This window comes from Tympanuchus pallidicinctus, unplaced genomic scaffold (genome assembly GCF_026119805.1).
Source record: "Tympanuchus pallidicinctus isolate F22 unplaced genomic scaffold, pur_lepc_1.0 scaffold56, whole genome shotgun sequence".
In the NCBI taxonomy this organism is placed as follows: domain Eukaryota; kingdom Metazoa; phylum Chordata; class Aves; order Galliformes; family Phasianidae; genus Tympanuchus; species Tympanuchus pallidicinctus.
The window spans coordinates 348,314-368,367 of record NW_026294776.1 but is presented as its reverse complement, the minus strand read 5'-3'; the positions used below and the strand labels follow the sequence as shown (position 1 = coordinate 368,367).

Sequence of the window (20,054 nt, the reverse complement as noted above, 5' to 3'; positions counted from 1 at the left end):
AGATGGCACTCATGGAAGAAGTGCTACAAATGTCCCATGTGTGGGCAGAGCTTTTGCCAGGGGATCCACTCAGTGCAGAGACCATGGAAATGCCTGCACTGCAGGAAGAGCTTCATCCAGAGCTTGATCCCCATTGAACATTGCCCAGTCCACATGAGATGGTGGCCCTGCAAATGTTTCTGGTGCAGGAAAAGTTTGTGTCTGGGCTGGCACCTCATTTTTCACAGGAAAACTGCTAGCGGAGAGACCTTGAGGATTCTGGCAAGCCCAAGGATGACGCCCAGATGCTTTTCCCCACACAGGAGGAGTTTGCAAAGGAGATGGCATCACTGGCACCCTCTGCACAGGACACTTAACCAGGGAGCTTCAGATGGCCTTTCCTTGCTACCCAAAGCAGTTCTCTCACCATGCCCGCTTTCCTCTTCTGCTCTGCCTGCCAGCAGCTTTTTGATGCTGTTTCCTAAGGAGAAGCGGCTGTGCAGGGATGTTCTGTGTGTCTGTGTGCATGTGTTGCTCTCAGTAATTTGTGAGTGCACTGATTAACCTGATGAGGGAAGGATCAGGAGAGCAGTAATGTGGCTCTTGGAGGTTTTCTGAGAATCATCTGTAGAGGAATGAGAAGGGGGTGAATAAAGTAGCTGTGTTGTACTGAAGTTTTCTTCACTGTAGTTTTGGTTTTTTGTTCTTAAAATAAATGTCAGCATGTGGAATGAGGAGAGGGAATGGTGCAATCAGGATTTGGTTTTGGTGCCAACTCCAGCCCACTGCTTGCTTCTGGAAAAGGCATTTCTTTCACACAACACTATCATCCTTCCTGCACCTTGTGCTGCACCTTGGTTCTACTGCTCTTCTTGACTGCTTTAATCAAGAGCTCAGAGCAGCTGTGTGACACCAAGCCTTGTTTGTCTCCAATAAAGCTACAAAAAGCTGAGCTTGTTCTTCCTAAATGCACCATCCCAAGTTTCAGGAGGTGGAGAGAGCAGAAGGCAGTGCAAAGCTACAGGGTGCACAAGCAGCTCATCCCCACAGCACAGAGATATCAGAGTGCTCTCCAGTGTGTGCTTGCCTTGCAAGTGATACCTTCTGAGCTTGAAGGTTTTTCTTTTGACCTTGGGAAGGTATTTTGAGATCTCCTTCACTTTTGCTGGGCTCTGCTAAAGCTGCTGTGCTTTGAATATGGCTTGCAGGATGTGGAGATTGATTTTGGTAAGCTAGTGAAGCTGTTTTTCCACTTTTTCCCTGGGAGAAAAAAAAAAAAATACTGTTGATTTCCCCCCATGTTTTGTCACACATTGTTTTTAGTTGCATTTAAAGTTACTCAAGATTTTTTTCTCTGACTCTGAACTTCCCATCTTTTCCTCTGCTCTGGGGAAAGTGCTTCTGTTGTGGACATGAGTCCTTGCAGAGTTGTGACTGCAGCGCCCCATCTACAGGAACAGGAGCATTTCAGATGCCACAATGGTTTGTTTTAGTTGTGGTAAAATCGTGGGCATGGAGGTGGGGGATTTCCATTCTCAGGGTGGATGTTCACTTTGGAGGTTTTGTCTTGGTGAATTCTACCAGTAGTTGCATCCACCCCACAGAGAGCTGTGCCCTCTGTGTCATAGGTCACCTCTGCACCCATGGAATCAACACAGGCACAGACAGAGCTCCCAAGGGAACAACCAGCCCCCCAGGTGCCCATGTGCAAGGCTGTTAGGTGTTACTGGTTTTTCGCATTGGCCTCCAAAGTCGGAGGCCCTGTGTGCTGCAGCATCATCAGCATGAGTGAGAGGTGGTGGGAACGGTCCTGTGACGGGTGTGCTGTGTGTGATGGATGGCTCTGAGCTCTGCAGGCTGGAGATGCAGGGCAGATGAGATGGGATGGGATTGGTGGTGATACTGGCACTGGTGGGCTGGATGGAAAGAAGCTTACAGTTAGTAATGACATGGTTGAAAGCCTCTGGGTATGGATTAAGGGACAAGGAACTAAAGAGGATGTCACTGTGGGAGTCCATTATAAGCCATTCAGCCTGGATGATGATACCAATGAATACTTTATTCTTTTATGAAATATCTCAAGAAGAGCCTCTCTTGTACTAGTGGGTCACTGGATTCCCAGAAATGTAGGGGTTGTAGAACAAAGCCAATGAGCTCTGTGGTTTTCATGGCCAACTGATTATATACAACTGTTGAAGTCATGTGGGAGATACACATCCACCCAGGAGCAGAAGTACTCTCTGTCTTGCTTAGGGGACTCAGTATCAGTCAGTGGGAAAAATGCAGCGTGAGGTCGATCATTTTGCTTCTCTAATCTTCCTACTGCTGCTGTTATCTACAGTGACAATGTCTCACATTCTTTGAGTGAGGAAATGCAGAACTGTGCAGTCAGAACTCATGCCCTTGAGGATGCAGGGCAGAGGGCCAGACAGGGCACTGCATCAATATCAGTGCCACAAAAAAATGATGGAGAGTCTTAGTAATTGGGGGCTCCTGGCTGGGGAGAACTGAGGCTGCCATTTGTTGCCTGGCTGAAGGGGCAGCGTTGTGATCAAGGCTTTGGGTATTCTGATCTTGTGAAGGCTTTTGAGAAACTGGGTATGTGGGCTCTTGATGGACTCCAACCGAGCAAGTGAGGCACACCTGTGCTGGGGAGCATGCTGTCTGCATTGATTGCCAGGGCTTTAAACTAGGTCCGAAAAGGCAAGGGAGGGAAATTCATTATGGCAGAGAAGGGCTGAGGGATGTTGTCACTGTTGGAGATTGCAGAGAAAACCTCTGAGCTGTCCCATAGGATCATACAGGGACTCCTCGGAGAAGGTCATGTTGCCAATACCCCATCCAAAATCTTCCTGTGTCCCTCTAGGGGTAACTGCACCTGCTGCTTCCCTGAAGTGCCTGTAGACCAGTGTGCATAGCATGGGAAATGAACAGGATGAGCTGGAGATCTGTGTACAGTTGCAGGATCATGATCTCACTGCAGTCACAGAGATGTGGTGCAACAGCTCACATGATTAGAATGCTGTCATGGAGGTCTGTGTCCTTTTGAAGAAAGACAGGCTGGGGAAGCAAGGTGGAGGAGTTGACCTTTATGTGAGACAACTAGAATGGATTGAGGTGCACCCATGAGTGGGTGAAGAACGTGTGGAGTGCTTGTGGGTGAGAATTAAGAGCAGGGCTGGTATGGCCGACAGTGTTGTGGGGTGTACTACAGTCACCAGATCAGGAGGATGAAGTCGATGAGGCCTTCTTCATGCAGCTGGAAGTAGCCTTGCAATCCCATGCACTGGTTCTCATAGGGGACTTGAATCATCCACTATCAGTCCAATATCTGCTGGGTAAACAACATGCTCAGGCACACAAAACCCAGATGGTTTCTGCAATGTGCTGAAGATAATTTTGTCACGCAGGTGTTGGAGGAGTCAGCAAGGGATGGGATGATTTTGGACCTTGTTCTTTCCAGCAGGCATGGACTTGTTAGGGATGAGAAGTTTGGGGGAAGCTTGCGATGCTGATCATGAGATGGTGGTGTTCAAGATCTTGGGTGGAAGAAGTAAGGGAAAAAGTGGGATTGCTGCCCTGGACTTTCAGACAGCCCACTTCAACAATTTCTGGGACCTACTTGGAGGTATCTCATAGGCTGGAGTGCTTGAAGGTAAAAGGGCCCTTGAGATCTGGCCAACATTTAAACAGCACTTCTTCCAAGCTTAGGATTAGTGCATCCCTAGGAGTAGGAAATTAGGGAATGGATTCAGGAGACCTGCATGAATGAGCAAGGAGTTCATGGATAAGATCAAAGGGAAGAAGAAGGTTTAGGAAAAGTGGAAAAAAGGGCATGTCCCCTTGGGAGGAGTACAGGTGTGTTGTCAAAGCCTGCAGAGAAGCAACATAGAAGGCTGAAGTTCACGCTGAGCTGAAGCTAGTGAAGGACATAAAGGATAATAAGCAGGGTGATCTTCCTACTCATTTTAATTTCTCTTTCCTTTTTCTCCTTTTCTCTGAGAGCTGTAAAGTAATTCAAGCCTTCTGTGATTTCCTTATATAGCATACAGCTTAGACAGATACAATTGTGAGAGGGTCGACGCATAAAGGATTACCATTTTGTGGAAATCTCCTGAAAGACTACAAGAGGAACATGGCTGGAAAAGGACCTTAGAAGTGATTCTTTCTGCACAAACTGACAGGTCAGTCCTCCCCTACAATGGTAGTGCTATGGTGCCAGAGACACCCAGCAGGACTCTGTGATCAATTTGTGCTGTTGTGTCACAAGGAACAACTAGTGAGACTGCAGAACCATCAGAGTAAGGCAAGGCCAGGTGAGTGCCAGTGCAGGAGTCAAGGTGAGTGTCTGCAGCCTGCAGGGAAAAGGAGGCAAGTGTAGGACTGCATGGAACAGCCTCTGGTGGAGATGGCCAACAGCATTGGCAAGGCTGGAGGGCCCTGGGAGAAAACCAAGGTCTTTGTCCTCTTGGCTGTGGCACTTGTGTCTGCTCTTGAGGCTCAAGAGGGCACATGTTGTCATTGTGCCACTGAGGCCTCCTTGCCTTCTTCCAGTCCTGTAGGGAGTAGTAGTAGCAGGCCAGTAGTTGTCATATCATTTTTCCTCACAGAACACTACACATGGACATAGGACAGGTGTACTCTTCTTGGACAGGTCCACTCTTCTTTGCCTAAGGAACTGGCTAGAGGGCCGTGGCCAATGGGCAGTGGTTAATGGAGCTAAGTCCAACTGGCGACCTGTTACAAGTGGTGTCCCCAAGGGGTTGGTACTGGGGCCCATCTTGTTTAATATCTTTATTGATGGCCTTGATGAAGGCACTGAGTGTTCCCTCAGTAAGTCTGCAGATGACACCAAGGTGGGAGGCAGTGTTGATCTGCCTGAGGGTAGGGAGGCCCTGCAGAGGGATCTGGATAAGCTGGATCACTGGGCTGAGGGGAATGGGATGAGGTTCAACAAGGCCAAGTGCCAGTTCCTGCACTTTGGCCACAATAATCCCATGCAGCGCTATAGGCTTGGGGCTGAGTGGCTGGATGACTGTGAAGAGGAAAGGGACCTGGGGGAGTTGGTTGATGCTTGGCTGAACACGAGCCAACAGTGTGCCCAGGTGGCCAAGAGGTCCAGCATCCTGGCCTGCATGAGAAACAGTGTGGCCAGCAGGAGCACGGAGGTGATCATCCCCCTCTACTCAGCACTGGTGAGGCTGCACCTCGAATATTGTGTTCAGTTTTGGGCCCCTCGCTACAAGAAAGACGTTGAGGCCCTGGAGCATGTCCAGAGAAGGGCAACAAAACTGGTGAGGGGTCTGGAGCACAAATCCTATGAGGAGTGGCTGAGGGAGCTGGGATTGTTTAGTCTGAAGAAGAGGAGGCTCAGAGGAGACTTTATTATACTCTCAAACTTCCTGAAGAGAGGTTGAGAGGAGGAGGGTTTTGGCACCTTTTTCTCTGAGTGGTCAGACAATGGAATGGCTGCCCAGGAAGAGGTGGAGTTGCCGCCCCTCGCAGCGTTCAAGAGGCATCTGGATGAGGAGCTGAGATATGGCTTAGGGGTTTGTGGTAGCAATGGTAATGGGAGGATGGTTGGACTGGATGATCTTGCAGGTCGTTTCCAACCTTGTGATTAAATGATTCTATGATTCACATCCCACTGACTGTGGGAGAGCTTTGGGCCATCAGGGAGGGACAGGACCACCCTTCCCAGAGGCTGCAGCTATGGCCCTACCCTTCTGTTGCATCAGACAAACCAAGGGCTTGCCTCAATCTCAAAGCATCTGCACAGGGCCTTTGCCTGCCGGGAATCACAACCTCCAATTATCTGCTCTAACATGGATGTGGGGAGGCTTTGTTGGTAATGGCCCCTCAGGGACCAATTAATATTCCAACACTCTCCAACATTTCTGGACAGCGTTCTGACTGCACCTTCATCATTTGGTTACAGCAGGCTTTTCTCAGTACCAGAAGTTCATGGACACCTCATTCGCTGTGGGACTCATTACAGTGCAGAAAGACCTAACAAGGCATTTCCCTCAAGTCTTCAAGGGAGGTCTCAGTGTTGCAGACAAAGCTTTCTAGGAGCACTGTCCTAAAAAGGAGTTGTCATATTTAAGGGCATTTTTTATTACAGCAGACACAGAGATGTCAGTGAGTGCAGCACAACCCCTGTGACACAGATGGCAGCTCTGTCAGGGAGAGGGAGGCACAGCCAGCATGGGGATAGCAGTGTGGGGATGCAAGAGGGAAATGTAGTCAGTGAGAGCTGATAAGGGGATAGTGACTGCACCAGACAAAGATGGGAATTAATGTAGATGGAGGAGAAAGAAGCCTGCGGAAGAGGAGGGATGCTTGTGGCCAAATGTGTAGTCAGTGCTTGTCTAGCTTTGTGTGTGGGAGGAATGGGAGGGAGTTGACTGCCTTCAGGACCTAGGGCTGCAACTTCAGGATAAGATGCCTCAACTGATTCAGCTGAATCCCGTCCCCATGGAAGTGAAAAGGACTGTCCTGCAGAGCCAGGTAGTTGCAGGGAGATGTGTGGGGGGAAGGAAGGAGCTCCCCAGCAGCACAGGGGCCTTCTGCTGCTAGGGGTGCTGGGGGCTCACAGCTGCATTGCACACTCAGGGCATTGCAGAGGGGACTTTTTAAGAAGCAGGACCCAAAATGGGACCTTCTGCCCTGTGTTCATTTTCCTGCCCTTAGGGCAGGGATGACTGGCAAAATGGGAGAGGAGCTGTCTATGTTGACACATCACTGAGACTGCTGTACTGCAGCTTTGGAGTTGAGTAGGATTGTGAGCAGTATCCTCATGTTCCATCAGCCTTTCCTCACTCAGTGGACAGAACGAGCGTCAGCTTTGTTGATCCCATTCAGGCTTTCTGATTTGTCTGTTTATACCTGCAAAGAGAAGCATGCACACAGATACTGCCCTGCAAACAGGCAGTTTCCTGACAGGCAAAGATGGGTGCACTGACTTTTGGGTGGTGAGTGTGAGTGCAGAAAGGAAAAGAAGGAAAAGACATGAGACATGGAAATGGCAGGGAGGGAAGACAATCTCTAGGCAGCTGGGATGTGATCAGGCAATGAGAGGAAAGGAAAAACAGAAATGTTGTCTGCAGAGGCAACTCAAGAGACAACCACATAGCATCCCTTCCATGCAAGCCCCCTGCATCCTCTCCCACCCAGAAATACCTCTGCCTTCATGGCAGTGGTGTCCAAGCATGAACTCCCTACTCTGCAGCCAGAGCTCCAGCAGAGCAGGGCTGCATCTCTCCAGGCATGAGCTCCTTTCCTTCTGCAGTACATGGGGCTAGGAGCAGCTGCCTGGGGCTGTGGACAGCAAAGTCTGTGAGGCTAGGGAATGAGCTGACATTCTTTTAATGAGATGCCATCATTAGGACACTTGGCTGTCTCTCTAAGACAGATGTCTTTTCAAGCTGCGAGCTGCCCTGCAGGATGCAAATCTTTCCCATAGCATCTCTGTGTTACCTGAAAGCCCAGGGAGATGAAGTGGGGAGATGCCAAGAGAGATGTCACATTCTAAAAGTAAATCCAATTTTTGCCTCTTTGCAATTACCCATGGGTGGGTCAGGATTGCTTTCTCAAGAGCCCACGGGCAAAAGACTCTCCTCTTCCTTACATATTCCAATTCATGAAAATGATCTCAAATCATGGATCTGAACAATCACTTCCTTCAGAGAAAGAAAATGGATTATATGACAGGAGGAAGGTCACCAAGGAATGGTGCAGGGTTTTGCCAAGAGAAGTCTCACCTAACTTGCCTTTTGTTTCTCCTTTGATGATAACCCGTGTCCAGGAGCAGCAGATGCCCAACAGCAGCTCCATCAGCGAGTTCCTCCTCCTGGCGCTGGCAGACACGCGGCAGCTGCAGCTCCTGCACTTCTGGCTCTTGCTGGGCATCTACCTGGCCGCCCTCCTGGGCAACGGCCTCATCAGCACAGCAGTAGCCTGTGACCACCGCCTGCACACCCCCATGTACTTCTTCCTCCTCAACCTCGCCCTCCTCGACCTGGGCTGCATCTCCACCACTGTCCCCAAAGCCATGGCCAATGTCCTCTGGGACACCAGGGCCATCTCCTACCCTGCATGTGCTGCCCAGGTCTTTCTGTTTTCATTCTTATTTTCAGCCGAATTCTACCTTCTCACTGTCATGTCCTATGACCGCTATGTTGCCATCTGCAAGCCTCTGCATTACAGGACCCTCATGGGCAGCACAGCTTGTGCCAGCATGGCAGCAGCTGCCTGGGGCACTGGGCTTCTCAATTCTCTGCTGCACACTGCCAATACATTTTCACTGCCACTGTGCCGAGGCAACGCTGTGGACCAGTTCTTCTGTGAAATTCCTCACATTCTCAAGCTCTCTTGTTCATACCCTTACCTCAGGAATCTCAGTCTTATGACATTCAGTGCATTTTTGTTTTTAGGGTGTTTTGTTTTCATTCTGCTTTCTTACGTGCAGATCTTCAGGGCTGTGCTGAGGGTGCCCTCTGTGCAGGGACGGCACAAAGCCTTTTCCACGTGCCTCCCTCACCTGGCCGTGGTGTCTCTCTTCATCAGCACTGGCTTCTTTACCTACCTGAAGCCCCAGTCCATCTCCTCCCCAGCAATGGATGTGGCGGTGGCAATTCTGTACTCAGTGGTGCCTCCAGCAGTGAACCCCCTCATCTACAGTGTGAGGAACCAGGCACTGAAGGATGCCATTTGGAAACTGTTACTGTGGATGTTTCCTGGTAATCATGATGATTCCATCTCTCTCCCCAGGTGACTTCTAATGTATCCTAGTCTAAGCTTGTGCTTTGTTGTTTTCCATTAGTATGTTTTTTTCTTTAACACATCTTCAATATTTTCAAACTACTTGTGCTTCTTCTGTTCCCTTCCAATACTTTCAATCATCTCTTCTTTTCCTACCTTGATTCTATGGAACTCGAGATTTCAGCATATGCCTCATTGCACCTGCGATGAAATAACAGCAAAGAAAGTACATGAGCAGAGGATCTCCATTGTGGAAAAGCACATTCAGTTGGGAGTCCTGATGGATCAAGATCAGAATTTGTGAGTGCCTCATCTCTGGAGGCATTCAAGGCCAGTCTTGACGTGTTCCTGGGCAGTCTGGTCTTGTGGTTGGCAACCCTGCCCAAAGAAGGAGGGTTGGAACTAGATGATTTTTCTGATTTTGCCAACCAAAGCCATTCTGTGGCACCATAATTCAGTGGATATAACTTGGACTTAGTAAAACTTACTTTTACAGAACTGTGCCTTTTGCTTTCCTTTGCTGTCAATTAACCATATCCATCTGTGTCCTCACGTAGTTTTTCTCCATGGGAGGAAGCTGCAAACTGGTGACTAGTGCTACCTCTAACCCATTTACTAAACCTTTAATCTTAACTCTAACCCCCAACCCTAACTCCTAACCCATAACTCAAACTCCTAATATTAAAGTCTAACCTTAGCGTTTTCTTGTCCTAAACTTTAACCAAAACCCGAACCCTTCCCCCTAAACACCAGTTCTTCTCACATCCCTCAACCTAATACTAATTCAAGTGCTAGCACTTCACCTAACACTGAATCTAATCATCAGTGCTAGCCCTGGCCTGAACTCTAATCTTAAACCTAACTCTAACAGTGAACCCTATCCCTGACCCTCTGGTTGGCAGCTGGTATCAGGTGGGGTAAATCAGGCTGCTGCTCTTCCAAATCAGTTCCCAAGACAGATGGAATTCTCAGCATGAGTAGGACTCGGCATGCTTTACAAACAAATGTTTTGTAAGAGGCTGTTCATCAAGGCCCTGCCATAGAGAAGTCATCTCACCATAAACTGGAGAATTCAGGAAGATCCTAACAAGCACTGGAAGATCCAGGAAGGCTTCTGAAGTGCGGGTGGTCTGGGATGCAGCAGTTGGCAGTACGTAAGTCTGGGAAGCAGGATTGGGGGATATCTGTGAGAAGTGATGTCTGAAGGCCTTAGTAAGTCACTCCAACCGTATGTGAGCCCAGAAATTGAGAGAAATATGCATCTAGAAGAGAACAAGTATGAAGAGAATTAGCCTGGGAACATGGCATGAAGAAGGCCCCTGCTGTGCCAACCAGGAGAAAATGACAAGTTTCTATCTGGTGTGCATGGCTCTGCATGTGGGATGTGGAGTATTTGCTGCGGGCAGTGGTTGTGCTCAGCCATGCCCCATCAGCTAGCTGACCTTATTCTCCTCTCTTGTCCCTCCCACATTTCAGTGGACTTCCAGAAGCATTCACGACTGTGGAGGAAGCCTAATTCCCCTGCAGTGTTGGCTCATTGCTGCAATGGGAGAGGAAAGAGTTCGTGTGACACAGGGAAGTATAGGCCAGTGCTTGGCAATGCTGCTGAATGAAGCACAGCTGAATCAACCTCTGATTCAATGTGTCACGCAAAAGTCAAAACGTGTAGAAAAAAATCTCCGTGTAATAAATTTATAATAAGTTACTCTGCTGAATTTTGAGTGTTGTCTATAAGTGCTCATGATTTATTTTTCATCAGCCAAGGACATGTAGCAGTAAGATAATAACTTTTATGTTTTATCTCAACATGGATTTATACAACCATTATTAAAAAAAAAAAAAATCACTTGTAAGTGACATTTAGAGATCATTTAGTCCAACTGCGTGACCATTTCAGGACTAACAAAAAGTGAAAGCACGTTATGTAGGGCTTTATCCAGATGTCCCTTGAGCACCAGTGGTCATGGGTCAAGAAACGTTAAAGAAGCTTTTTAGTGTCTATTTTGAACGTACTAAGTTGGAAGATGAAAGAGAAGCAGAGGGTTTTTGTGTCCTGACTCGAGAAAGTGACTGATGTAGGGGCTGCATAGGTAGAGAATGAGGAGGATCAAAAACTGGCTGAATGGCCAGACCAGTCAGAGTGGTGGTCAGTGGTAGAAGGTTTTGCTGGAGGCCAGCAGCTGCAGGTGTGCTGCAGGAGTTAATAATGGGCCTTAATCCTACTTGAGTTTTCATTCATAGTCAGAACTGTGAGACAGTGGAGTTCAGGATGCTGAGTGGAAGAACCATGCCAAGAAGTAGGAAAACAGCCCAGTAGCAGGAAACGTGACTCTGGCACTTCAGGGACCCACTTGGAGGTACCCTTTGGGTCAGAGCACTGGAAGATTAGGGAGTCCAAGGCAGGTGGTTAACATTCAAGCATCACTTCCTTTGATTCCTCTACGCTTGAGATCAGTACATCCCTCTGTGTTAAAAGTCAGACAAAGCTGAACAGGGACCAGCATGCATGAGCAAGGAACTCATAGATAATCGCAAAGGCAGGAAGAAAGTCTATGAAATGTGAAAAAGGGCATGGGCACTTGGGAAGAATAATGGAATGCTGCCAGGGCCTGCAGGGATGCAATGAGGAAAGCTAAGGCAATTTATAATTATTGCATCTGTAATTCATTGATTTTATATGCAGACAGAGAGCTGCTTGGGAGAATGTAGTGGAGGGCATTAAAGATGATTGAGACCCGGAGCATCACCCATATGAGGAAAGGCAGAAAGACCTGGGCCTGTTCGGCCTGCTGTAGGGAAGGCTAAGAGGGAATCTTAGTAATGCTTGTGAAGATCCGTAGGGGATATCAACTGGGGCAGAGTATGAGGGGAGAACTGTCTTCTGCTCCAGTGAAGACAATCCTCTGAGCCCTGCCAGTCAGCCAGATATCAATCCACCTCATTCTCCACTCACCTAACCCTCACTTCCTCAGCTCATCTGCTATAATGGTTTGGGAAACAGTGTCTTTCAGCCTCATGTTACTCTATTTCCTATAGGACTTTGAGGCCATCCCATCAGTCAGTGGTTCACTGTTTCTGTGATTATGCCCTGCTACATCAGTTGTATGCCAAACATTTTGTCGACAAGGATACTGTGAGAATCTTTTGCAGAAGCTTTATTGGGCTTCTCTTGGTTGACTAAAGGAGTAAATCTGTCATCAAAGCAAATTAAGTTTATCCACAGGACTCTCCTCTCCTGAACCCATGTTGGCAGTTACCAATAAATGTGTTGGCTTTGCAGTGTTTCTCAGAAACTCCCAGAATGATCTCCATAATTTTGCAGGTACCACAGTGAGACTGGCAGGCCTGTAATTCCCAAGGTCTTCTTTCTTGCTCTTCTTGGAAACTGGGATGTTTACCAGCTTCCAGTCAACTGGGATCTGTCAAGATTCCTAAGATTCTTGGATAAATGTCACAGGCCATACAACTGGAGCAGAAAATTCAACACAAGTTGAATAGTCAGGTCCTCCCCCATAGGCTTATCTCACTCCATGTGTCCATTCACCATCACTTTCACACAAACTCTAGAAGAAAATCTCTGCTCCAAGGAGCTGGACTTCTACCCCGCTTGCAACAAATTGGAGAGGAAAAAAGTTTTAAATTCAGAAAGCAACTAAACATGATATGTGATAAAACGTTAGGCAATAATTCATGGAGTAAAAGAGGAAAACCTGCTTCACTCTTTATTTCTTCTACTTTTTCTACCCAATGCAAACCAGCACAGTGGTTCTGAGAATACGGTGATGTAAGATGAGAACACAAAATAGTGAGAATGCTTTTTGGGGGAACCTATAAGGAAAGAGGAAACACATGACCGATGCCACAGGACAGCAATTATTGGATGCAATTAAGAAGTAAATCATCCCAGCTCTTGGCTGGGCTGCTACCTCCCGTTGCTGGGGATCTCCAGGCCTCCCCGCTGCTTGCTTCCTCCCCACACATTTTCCCTTGGAGCTGTGAGTTCCTGCAACTCCCAGGGCCCTCCTCTCCTGCACCAGACCAGGCCCCTGCTCCCTGGGATGGAAGAAGCAGCGCTCCTTGTTACTGCAATCATCATCTCCTTGCAGCTTGCTGGGGGGTCAGAGAGCCTTCAGACACACTCAGTGCTTTACTTCCTACCCACTGCATTCCAAGCACAGCAGGTTTATCTGAGCACAGCAAATGTGAAGGCCCTGCTGCAGGAGGTCTCGGACACACCCTTCCCAGCTCAAAATAAAAACCTTGAAGTTCAAAAGGGATCACAAGCAAGGCAAACATGCACTAGAGAGCAGTCTGATACCTCTGTGCTGTGGAGATAAGCTGCTTGTGCACCGTGTGGGTTTGCACAGCCTTCTGCTCCTACCACCTCCTGAAACTTGGGAGGGTGCATTTAGGAAGAACAAGCTCAGCTTTTTCTAGTTTTATTGGAGAAGGCACGTTACTGCTCTCCTGACCCTTCTCTCAGGTTCATCAGTGCACTCACAAATTACTGAGAGCAACACATGCACACAGGCACACAGAACATCCCTGCACAGCCACTTCTCCTTAAGAAACAGCATCAAAAAGCTGCTGAGCAGAAGAGGAAAGTGGTCATGGTGAGAGAACAGCTTAGGGCAGCAAGGAAAAGCCATCTGCAGCTCCTGGGTTAAGTCCCTTCTGCAGAGGGTGCCAGTGATGCCATCTCTGTTGCAAGGTCTTTCTGAGTTGGGAGATGTATCTGGGTCTCCCTCAACCTTGGACTCGTCAGCATCCTCAAGGTGTCTCCCCTGGGGGTTTTCCCAGGAGAAATGAAGTGCCAGCTGTGATAGAAACTCTTCCTGCACTAGAAATATTTGCAGGACCACTTTACCATTTGGACTGGGCAATGTTTAATGAGAATCGAGCTCTGGATGAAGCTCTTGCAGCAATGTAGGCATTTCTAAGGTCTCTGGCCAGAGTGGATCCCCTCACAAAAGCTCTTCTCACGCATGGGACATTTGTGGCACTTTCTGCCACAAGTGAGGAGCTCTGCACTCTGCACAAAGCCCTTCTCACACTCCAGGCATTTCTAAGGCTTCCTGCCACATGAACTCACTGGTGCAGGCACAGATTGGACTCCACCCAAGTGCAGACACTCTGGTACCTCAGCAGGTTCAAGCTGTGCCCAAATCTCTTCTTGCTGGCTGCACATCTGTAGGGTTCCTCATGAAGATCTACACAGCAGTGTGATGAGCTCCCAGCTCTGGATGGATCTTGACCTGCAGTCAAGGCACTCACAGGGAATCTTCCCTCCTTGGTTCTCTGGGGTCTGCTGAGTGTTGAGCTCCAGATGAAGCTCTTCCCACACTGCCTGCAGACAGGATTTCTTCCTTCCTGGTGACATATCAGCCCAGCTGAAGTTTCCTTTGGGTCCTCACCTGCTCCCACAGCAGTTGAGTTTCCACAGGGGAGATCAGAAGTGAATTCCAAGGCATCTCCCTGCACACAGCCCTGGCAGAAACATGCCATCTGGTAGAGGGTTTCCAGTGGCTGTGACATGTCCCACTCTGGACTCTCCTTAGAGTGTCCACACAATGCCTTGACTGCAGCTTAATGAGAGCAATAGGGGTCATTCCCACGCAAAGAAGGAGAAAGGGGATTCAGTTTGGCCACAGAGCTCTTCCATTGCTCAAGGGATTTGTAAGGTTCTTCACCACACGAAACCACAGGTGGAGACCAGGCTGGCTGAAGCTCAGCCCATGGTTGGGGCACTGCATGCTCTGTATCTTGTGTGGCTGTGCTGGTAGGTAATGAAGCTGGAACTGCCTCTGAAGGTTCCCAGAGTCTTGGAAAGGTTCTAAAGCCTGTGTGTGCTGTGAATGTGCTTGTGTGTGTTGAGATTAGATCTGCTTTTAAAGCTCTTCTCACAGTCAGGACACTTGAAGGGTCCCTCCCCTGTGTGGATGCACTGGTGGTTCTTCAATTCACAACTCCTTCTGAAGCTCTTCCCACACTCTTGACACTTATAGGGTCTCTCCCCTGTGTGGATGCGCTTGTGCAGCTTCACTGCAGAACTGCTTTTGAAGTTCTTCCCACACTCAGGACACTGAAAGAGTCTCTCCTCTGTGTGGATGCGGTCGTGGCACTTGAATTCACAACTCCTTTGGAAGCTCTTCCCACAGTGGCACCAAAATGGTTTCTCTTCTGTGTGTGTGCGTTGGTGGTAGGTGAGGTGGGAACTAATTTTGAAGCTCTTCCCACACTCAGAGCACCTGTAGGGTCTCTCTCCTGTGTGGACACGCTGGTGGACAATGAGGAGGGATCTCCATTTGAAGCTCTTCCCACAATTACAGCACTTGTATGGCCTCATTGCTGAGCGCATGCACTGGTGGTTAATGATGCTGCAATGTAATTTAAAGCTATTTCCACACTCAGTACATGGATTCTGCTTTTTCTGCTGGCATACATCCTTGCTCCTGAGTTCTTCAGGCTCCTTTTGACCTATGTTGAAGTCCAACGGGCTCCTCCCTATCTTTCCCAGACCCTTTCCCAGTGGCTCCATGATCTGCTCACCCTGACCTTGCTCCAGGCCTCCTTGGACATCCCTTCTGATTTCTTCCACACAGACACCACCCCACCGCCTTTCGGCCACACCACTTTCCTGCAGGTCCTCCAGTACATCTGCAATCCCAGTTCCTGCTGGATGACGGGAAATCCAGAAATAGCACACAGACCCAAAATAAAACAGAGACAGAGATGGCTCTTCCAGACCCAACCTCCTCCTTCCCTCCACACCAACTCACCGGTGCGTACATCTGGAATCCAGGGCTCTTCCCCTCCTTCAAGTAGGGAGATCACCATGGGTTTGGGGGCTGGAAGTGGAGTTTAAATGAGAGAAATAGGAGAGATGAGAGCATTTCCATCATTCAGGCACAGTGCCTGTTCAACAACTCCACTCACTCTGTGTCCCTCCCCAGGAAGAAACCACACTTTGTACCTGAAAGACACTACGCCCACAGTTACATTTTGAGCAAAATATGCATTTACATCTCTGAAAAGGGATATTTTCTTTAAAATTAACTTGAGAACAGTTTGTTTATTTTCTGACAATATATCAATGACCAAAGCATCAAAATGTCTATGGCAACTGAATGCAAAATCCAAAATTGTAAAGGAGTAACCAGGGAGTCATCTGTGAGCTGGAGCTGGTGGCACCATGCAGCACACCAACACAAGGGCTGGTTTTCTCCCTCCTGGCTGATGCCTGCTTGCCAGCACCGACTCTGGGTTGTTTATAAGTCTGCTGTGCATTCTAATCCAACTTTAAACTCACTCTTCTCAGTATTTCCTTTGTTGCTGTTGTAGTTATCAATATGTAACTGTATGGCAATTTTACTAGCTCCAGCCTGCAGAGGCTCATTCTGCACAGCCTAAGGTGCCCTAACGAGGAGGAAAGGCAGCAAAGCCCTCACCCAGCGAGGCCACGCACTGGTACGTCTCCAGCATCACGTCCCGGTACAGCGCTCGCTGCGCGGGGTCCAGCAGCGCCCACTCCTCCCTGCTGAAAGACACGGCCACCTCCGCAAAGCTCACGGGCTCCTGCAAGCAAAGAGGCTCCTTGCTGGGAACAGCCAAGGCCCAGGGAAGCAGCTCACACAGGACACAAACTCCCGTCCCAGCCGCTTCTCTGGCCCCAGCACACACACGCTGGCTGAGGCCACCTCCCTCTCCCCCTGCGTTCACATCCCTCGCCCCTCGGCCTCTCCTGCCTGCTTCCCCCAGCCCCTACCTGAGATGCATGTGCTGTGGCCATCTGCTGCTCTCCTGCAGCTGAAATGATCACGGCTGGATGGCAGAAGTTGAACTGGAGCCTGCAGGGACAAGAGAAATGGCAGGGGAGCTGTGAGGGAACGCAGCAGTCCCTGTCCCAGCCCAGCCCTCCACAGCCCATCTGCAGGGCACTGCCTGGGGGATGGCACAGCAGGCCTTGCACAGGAACACAAGCAGCAACAGCACTGGTAACGCTCTGGCTGAAGCTGATTACAAATCACAAAGCTGACTCCAACTGGGCGGCACAAAGAACTGACACTCGGTTCAACAGCTGAGGGTACATGGACTGTGTGCCTAAAGACAATGCATAGCAAGGAGGCAGTCATCTTACCCCTAAACAATGCGTAGCCTAAGCAGCCCTTGAGGTCGCATGCACAGCAGTGTGATACACAGAATTTCCACTCAAGCAGTAATGTCTCTTGAGGACACACCTGCACAGAGAGCTGTTGCAGCTTGATGTCAAGAAACCGTGCTGATGTAGATCTTCTGTAAGAGACTCATGGTTAGTTTGGAGCTTTGTGACCTTCTCTAAGGTTATTTCTTAATTATGTACATGTGATCTCTTCCACATCTCCTGATCAAGTCTGGGATTAGCAGTGGATCAAACTGCACTGCGGTTCCTTACCTTCGTGGTTTGAGATATTTTTTAGAAAGGATGGGGGAGCCCTCTGAGACTCATGACTCACTGAGACAGTGTCAATCCAACTCAGTTCTGGGAACCTGAGTGTTCAGTTTAGGCAGCAGCACCAATGGAAATGGAACCAAATGTTGTGTGTCAAACTGCCAAAGCCAGTGTCTGCCTCCCAGGTGAGAAATGTATGTCAAACACACACTTTGCAATCATAAATTGTCAAAAAACATTGTTCCCAACCCCCAGAGAAACAGGGAGGCTGCTGTGTGTGCACTTCATGCAGCTGCAAATCCAAAACTATTGACCTTCCCCAATACTCCTTCTCTGCTGCAGCATGGGGTAGAAGTTCTGATGTTACAGCATATTTGGAGAAAATAAAAGACCTCTCTTTCTCACCCATAATCCTTTAGCCACACATATGGAACTTTTACAGTTTACTTCCTTTAGTAAATGTAAAAGGAGAACTGGCTTCAATAGATGAAGAAAAAGCTGAGGTATGGAATGAGTTCTTTGCCTCAGTTTCCACTGGCAGCCAGGATTCTAATATTTATCACTCCCCTGAGCCCTGTATCCCTTAACCTCTAGGTGGGGACCCAGGCAGTAAAACCCTCCCTGCTGTAATGGCAGAGCAGTGTGAGACCACCTCATGAGACTGAATGCATGCAAGTCTATGGGGCCAGATGGCATGCATCCCAAGATTCAGAAGGAGGTGGCTGCCAAGCAGCTCTCCATCCTATTTGAAAAGTCGTGGCTGTCAGGTGAAGTCCCAGATGAGTGGAGGAAAGGTGAAGTTACTCCCATTCATAAGAAAAGGAGCAAGGAGGACCCAGGGAACTACAGGCCAGCGAGTCTCAGTTCTGTAACTGGAAAGATCACAGAACACTTCTGTCCCTGGGAAGATCCTCCTGGATGACATGCTTGATCACAAGAGAAATGAGCGTGTGATGCAAGACAGCCAGCACAGCTTTACCAGGGGAATGTCATGCTTTACCAACCTCATGGCCTTCTATGATGGAGTGGCAGCATTGGTGGACAAAGGGAATGTGACCGATGTCATTTACTTGGACTTGAGCAAGGCCTTTGACATGGTCCCCCACCACATCCTTACCTCCAAGTTGGAGGGATGTGGAATTGATGGATAGACCACCTGATGGATAAGAAACTGGTTGAAAGGCTGCAAGACAGAGTGTGGTGATTAATGGTGCTATGTCCCAATGGAGGCTGATAATGAGTGGTGTCCCCCAAGGGTCTGTCTTGGGACCAGTGCTCTTTAACATCTTTATTAATGACATAAATGGTGGAATTGAATGCATCCTCAGCAAGTTTGCTGATGGCACCCATCTGAGTGGTATGGTTGACACAGTGGAAGGAAGGATGCCATTCAGAGGGACCTCAACAAACTGCCTGGGAGGGGGGGAAGGAGTGGAGGGGGGAAAAGGGAAGCTGAGGAGGAGGGGAGAGAAGAGAGGGGGGGAATGTAGGGGGTGGTGTGGAGCCCCACACCCAGCCATGGAGACCCCATAGACAGAGAAATGGAGCAGACACCACAAAACCATGGATTGGGGACCCCAAAGACAAAAACTGGGGACCCCATAAGGGCAGCGTTGGGTTGGAGACCCCAAAGACCCAAAGAACGGCCCAAAGTTCCCCCCACCCCCGAAAAACCCTGTTGGAAATACCCAAATAATTTTTGTCGGAACGGTATGTTTGATAAAAGCAGATTTTATTCGTGATTGCAATGGTGGGCATCCCATAAGCAGGAGCGGGCCTAGGGACACAGTATGACAGTCTATATACCTCGTTTTTCCCCCTCAGTTCCCCTGTTTTCCCACTGGCTGGGTACTCCAGGTTCACAGCCTTATCAGAAAGTTTGCATTTGTTAATTACTTGTGAATTTGTTTGTTATCTGGTCTCAGTCCTGTCTCCAGCACAGCTCAACACTCTTCTTGTTCATATTGATATGGTGATTTTCTTCAGAGTCCTCGTTAAACAAAGAATATGGAGGGGAGGTTCCCGATCTTCCTCAATACCTTCTTCAGGCACTCCCTGAGGCATGGAACGAATTGTCCTTTTAATTTGCACAGGATACTCTTGCCTTGTGTGTGACATGTATTTTCAATGCTGGCTACAGGTAAGTTGTTACTAGCTTACATACATGTTTTTAATTATTTAACTTCTCCTCCTTTAATTCTCTATTGCTCAGGTTCTGTCTATCCAGCACCAAAAGCTTTTCCAACATCAAGGGGTTTCTGATTTGTAAAGATATTTATTACATCTAGCTTGCCTTTAACTGAAGGCACAGAAATTTTTCAGATGGCTGGACAGACAGGAGCTTCAGTCTTTGTGCTTTTAATTTACTCCATCTACCTAACCTCTATGGATATATACACACACACACACATATTACTTTGCTTATATACTTAGTATGTGCTGTTGGGGAAGATTTATCTAGGGGATTAACAAGGAAAACTTATCAGAGAAACCCCATAAAGTAGAAGGGTGCCTGAAAAGAACTATGAGTTCTAATAAAGGACCCAGATAGTAGCAGAGGTCATGAAATTAACAAAATTCTTATTTTGTTCTGATGCAGAAGCAACATTCAATTCCCACGACCCCAAACCCACACATCAATTGTAAATCCTCCAAAACTGCTGAAAACAAAATGAAATACTGCAAACCCCAAAAGACCCTCCCCAAAGACCCCAAATACTCAACAAAATACCCCAAACCCCACCAGATCACCCCCAAAATCCAACAAATTGCCCCCAAAACCCAACAAAACACCCCCAAATCCATCAAATCCCCAAATCCCATCAATATACCCCAAAACACACACACACATACACACAAAAACAAACAAACAAACAAAAACAAC

The 20,054-nt window shown here is 48.3% G+C and overlaps 4 protein-coding genes, 1 long non-coding RNA gene and 1 pseudogene across 11 annotated transcripts in view; 3 read left to right on the top strand and 3 right to left on the bottom strand.

Moving 5' to 3' along the window:
• Positions 1-16,747, bottom strand: part of LOC128091941 (zinc finger protein 664-like) — a 54,340-nt gene extending 37,593 nt beyond the window's left edge. The window contains exon 1 of the mRNA XM_052705374.1: positions 16,508-16,747. Within this exon, the coding sequence (XP_052561334.1) occupies positions 16,508-16,669 (162 nt within the window). The 5' untranslated portion in view covers positions 16,670-16,747. The remainder of the gene's footprint in view (positions 1-16,507) is intronic.
• Positions 1-20,054, top strand: part of LOC128091935 (zinc finger protein 383-like) — a 240,547-nt gene that overhangs the window by 47,184 nt on the left and 173,309 nt on the right. The gene's annotated exons all lie outside the window — the stretch shown is intronic.
• Positions 1-20,054, bottom strand: part of LOC128091939 (zinc finger protein 239-like) — a 132,922-nt gene that overhangs the window by 13,588 nt on the left and 99,280 nt on the right. Inside the window, exon 1 of one of the 5 annotated variants that reach the window (XM_052705371.1) lies at positions 16,191-16,245. The exons of the other annotated variants lie outside the window; for them this stretch is intronic. Coding sequence (XP_052561331.1) covers positions 16,191-16,224 — 34 coding nt within the window. The 5' untranslated portion in view covers positions 16,225-16,245. Of the gene's footprint in view, positions 1-16,190; positions 16,246-20,054 lie in introns of those variants that run through there. 5 annotated transcript variants of the gene reach the window in all.
• Positions 1-20,054, bottom strand: part of LOC128091940 (zinc finger protein ZFP2-like) — a 139,164-nt pseudogene that overhangs the window by 19,993 nt on the left and 99,117 nt on the right.
• On the top strand, positions 6,023-8,811 carry LOC128091944 (olfactory receptor 14A16-like). Its single transcript, XM_052705381.1, has one exon. It carries the CDS (start codon positions 7,622-7,624, stop codon positions 8,753-8,755), a length of 1,134 nt encoding a protein of 377 aa, XP_052561341.1. The 5' UTR covers positions 6,023-7,621; the 3' UTR covers positions 8,756-8,811.
• Positions 18,658-20,050, top strand: LOC128091948 (uncharacterized). The gene is made up of 2 exons (XR_008211551.1): positions 18,658-19,310; positions 19,770-20,050. It is a non-coding gene; the product is annotated as an uncharacterized LOC128091948 (long non-coding RNA).

Coding starts and splice junctions, on each gene's coding strand:
- LOC128091944 (XM_052705381.1), top strand. CDS start 7,622: ATGAAAATGATCTCAAATCATGGATCTGAACAATCACTTCCTTCAGAG.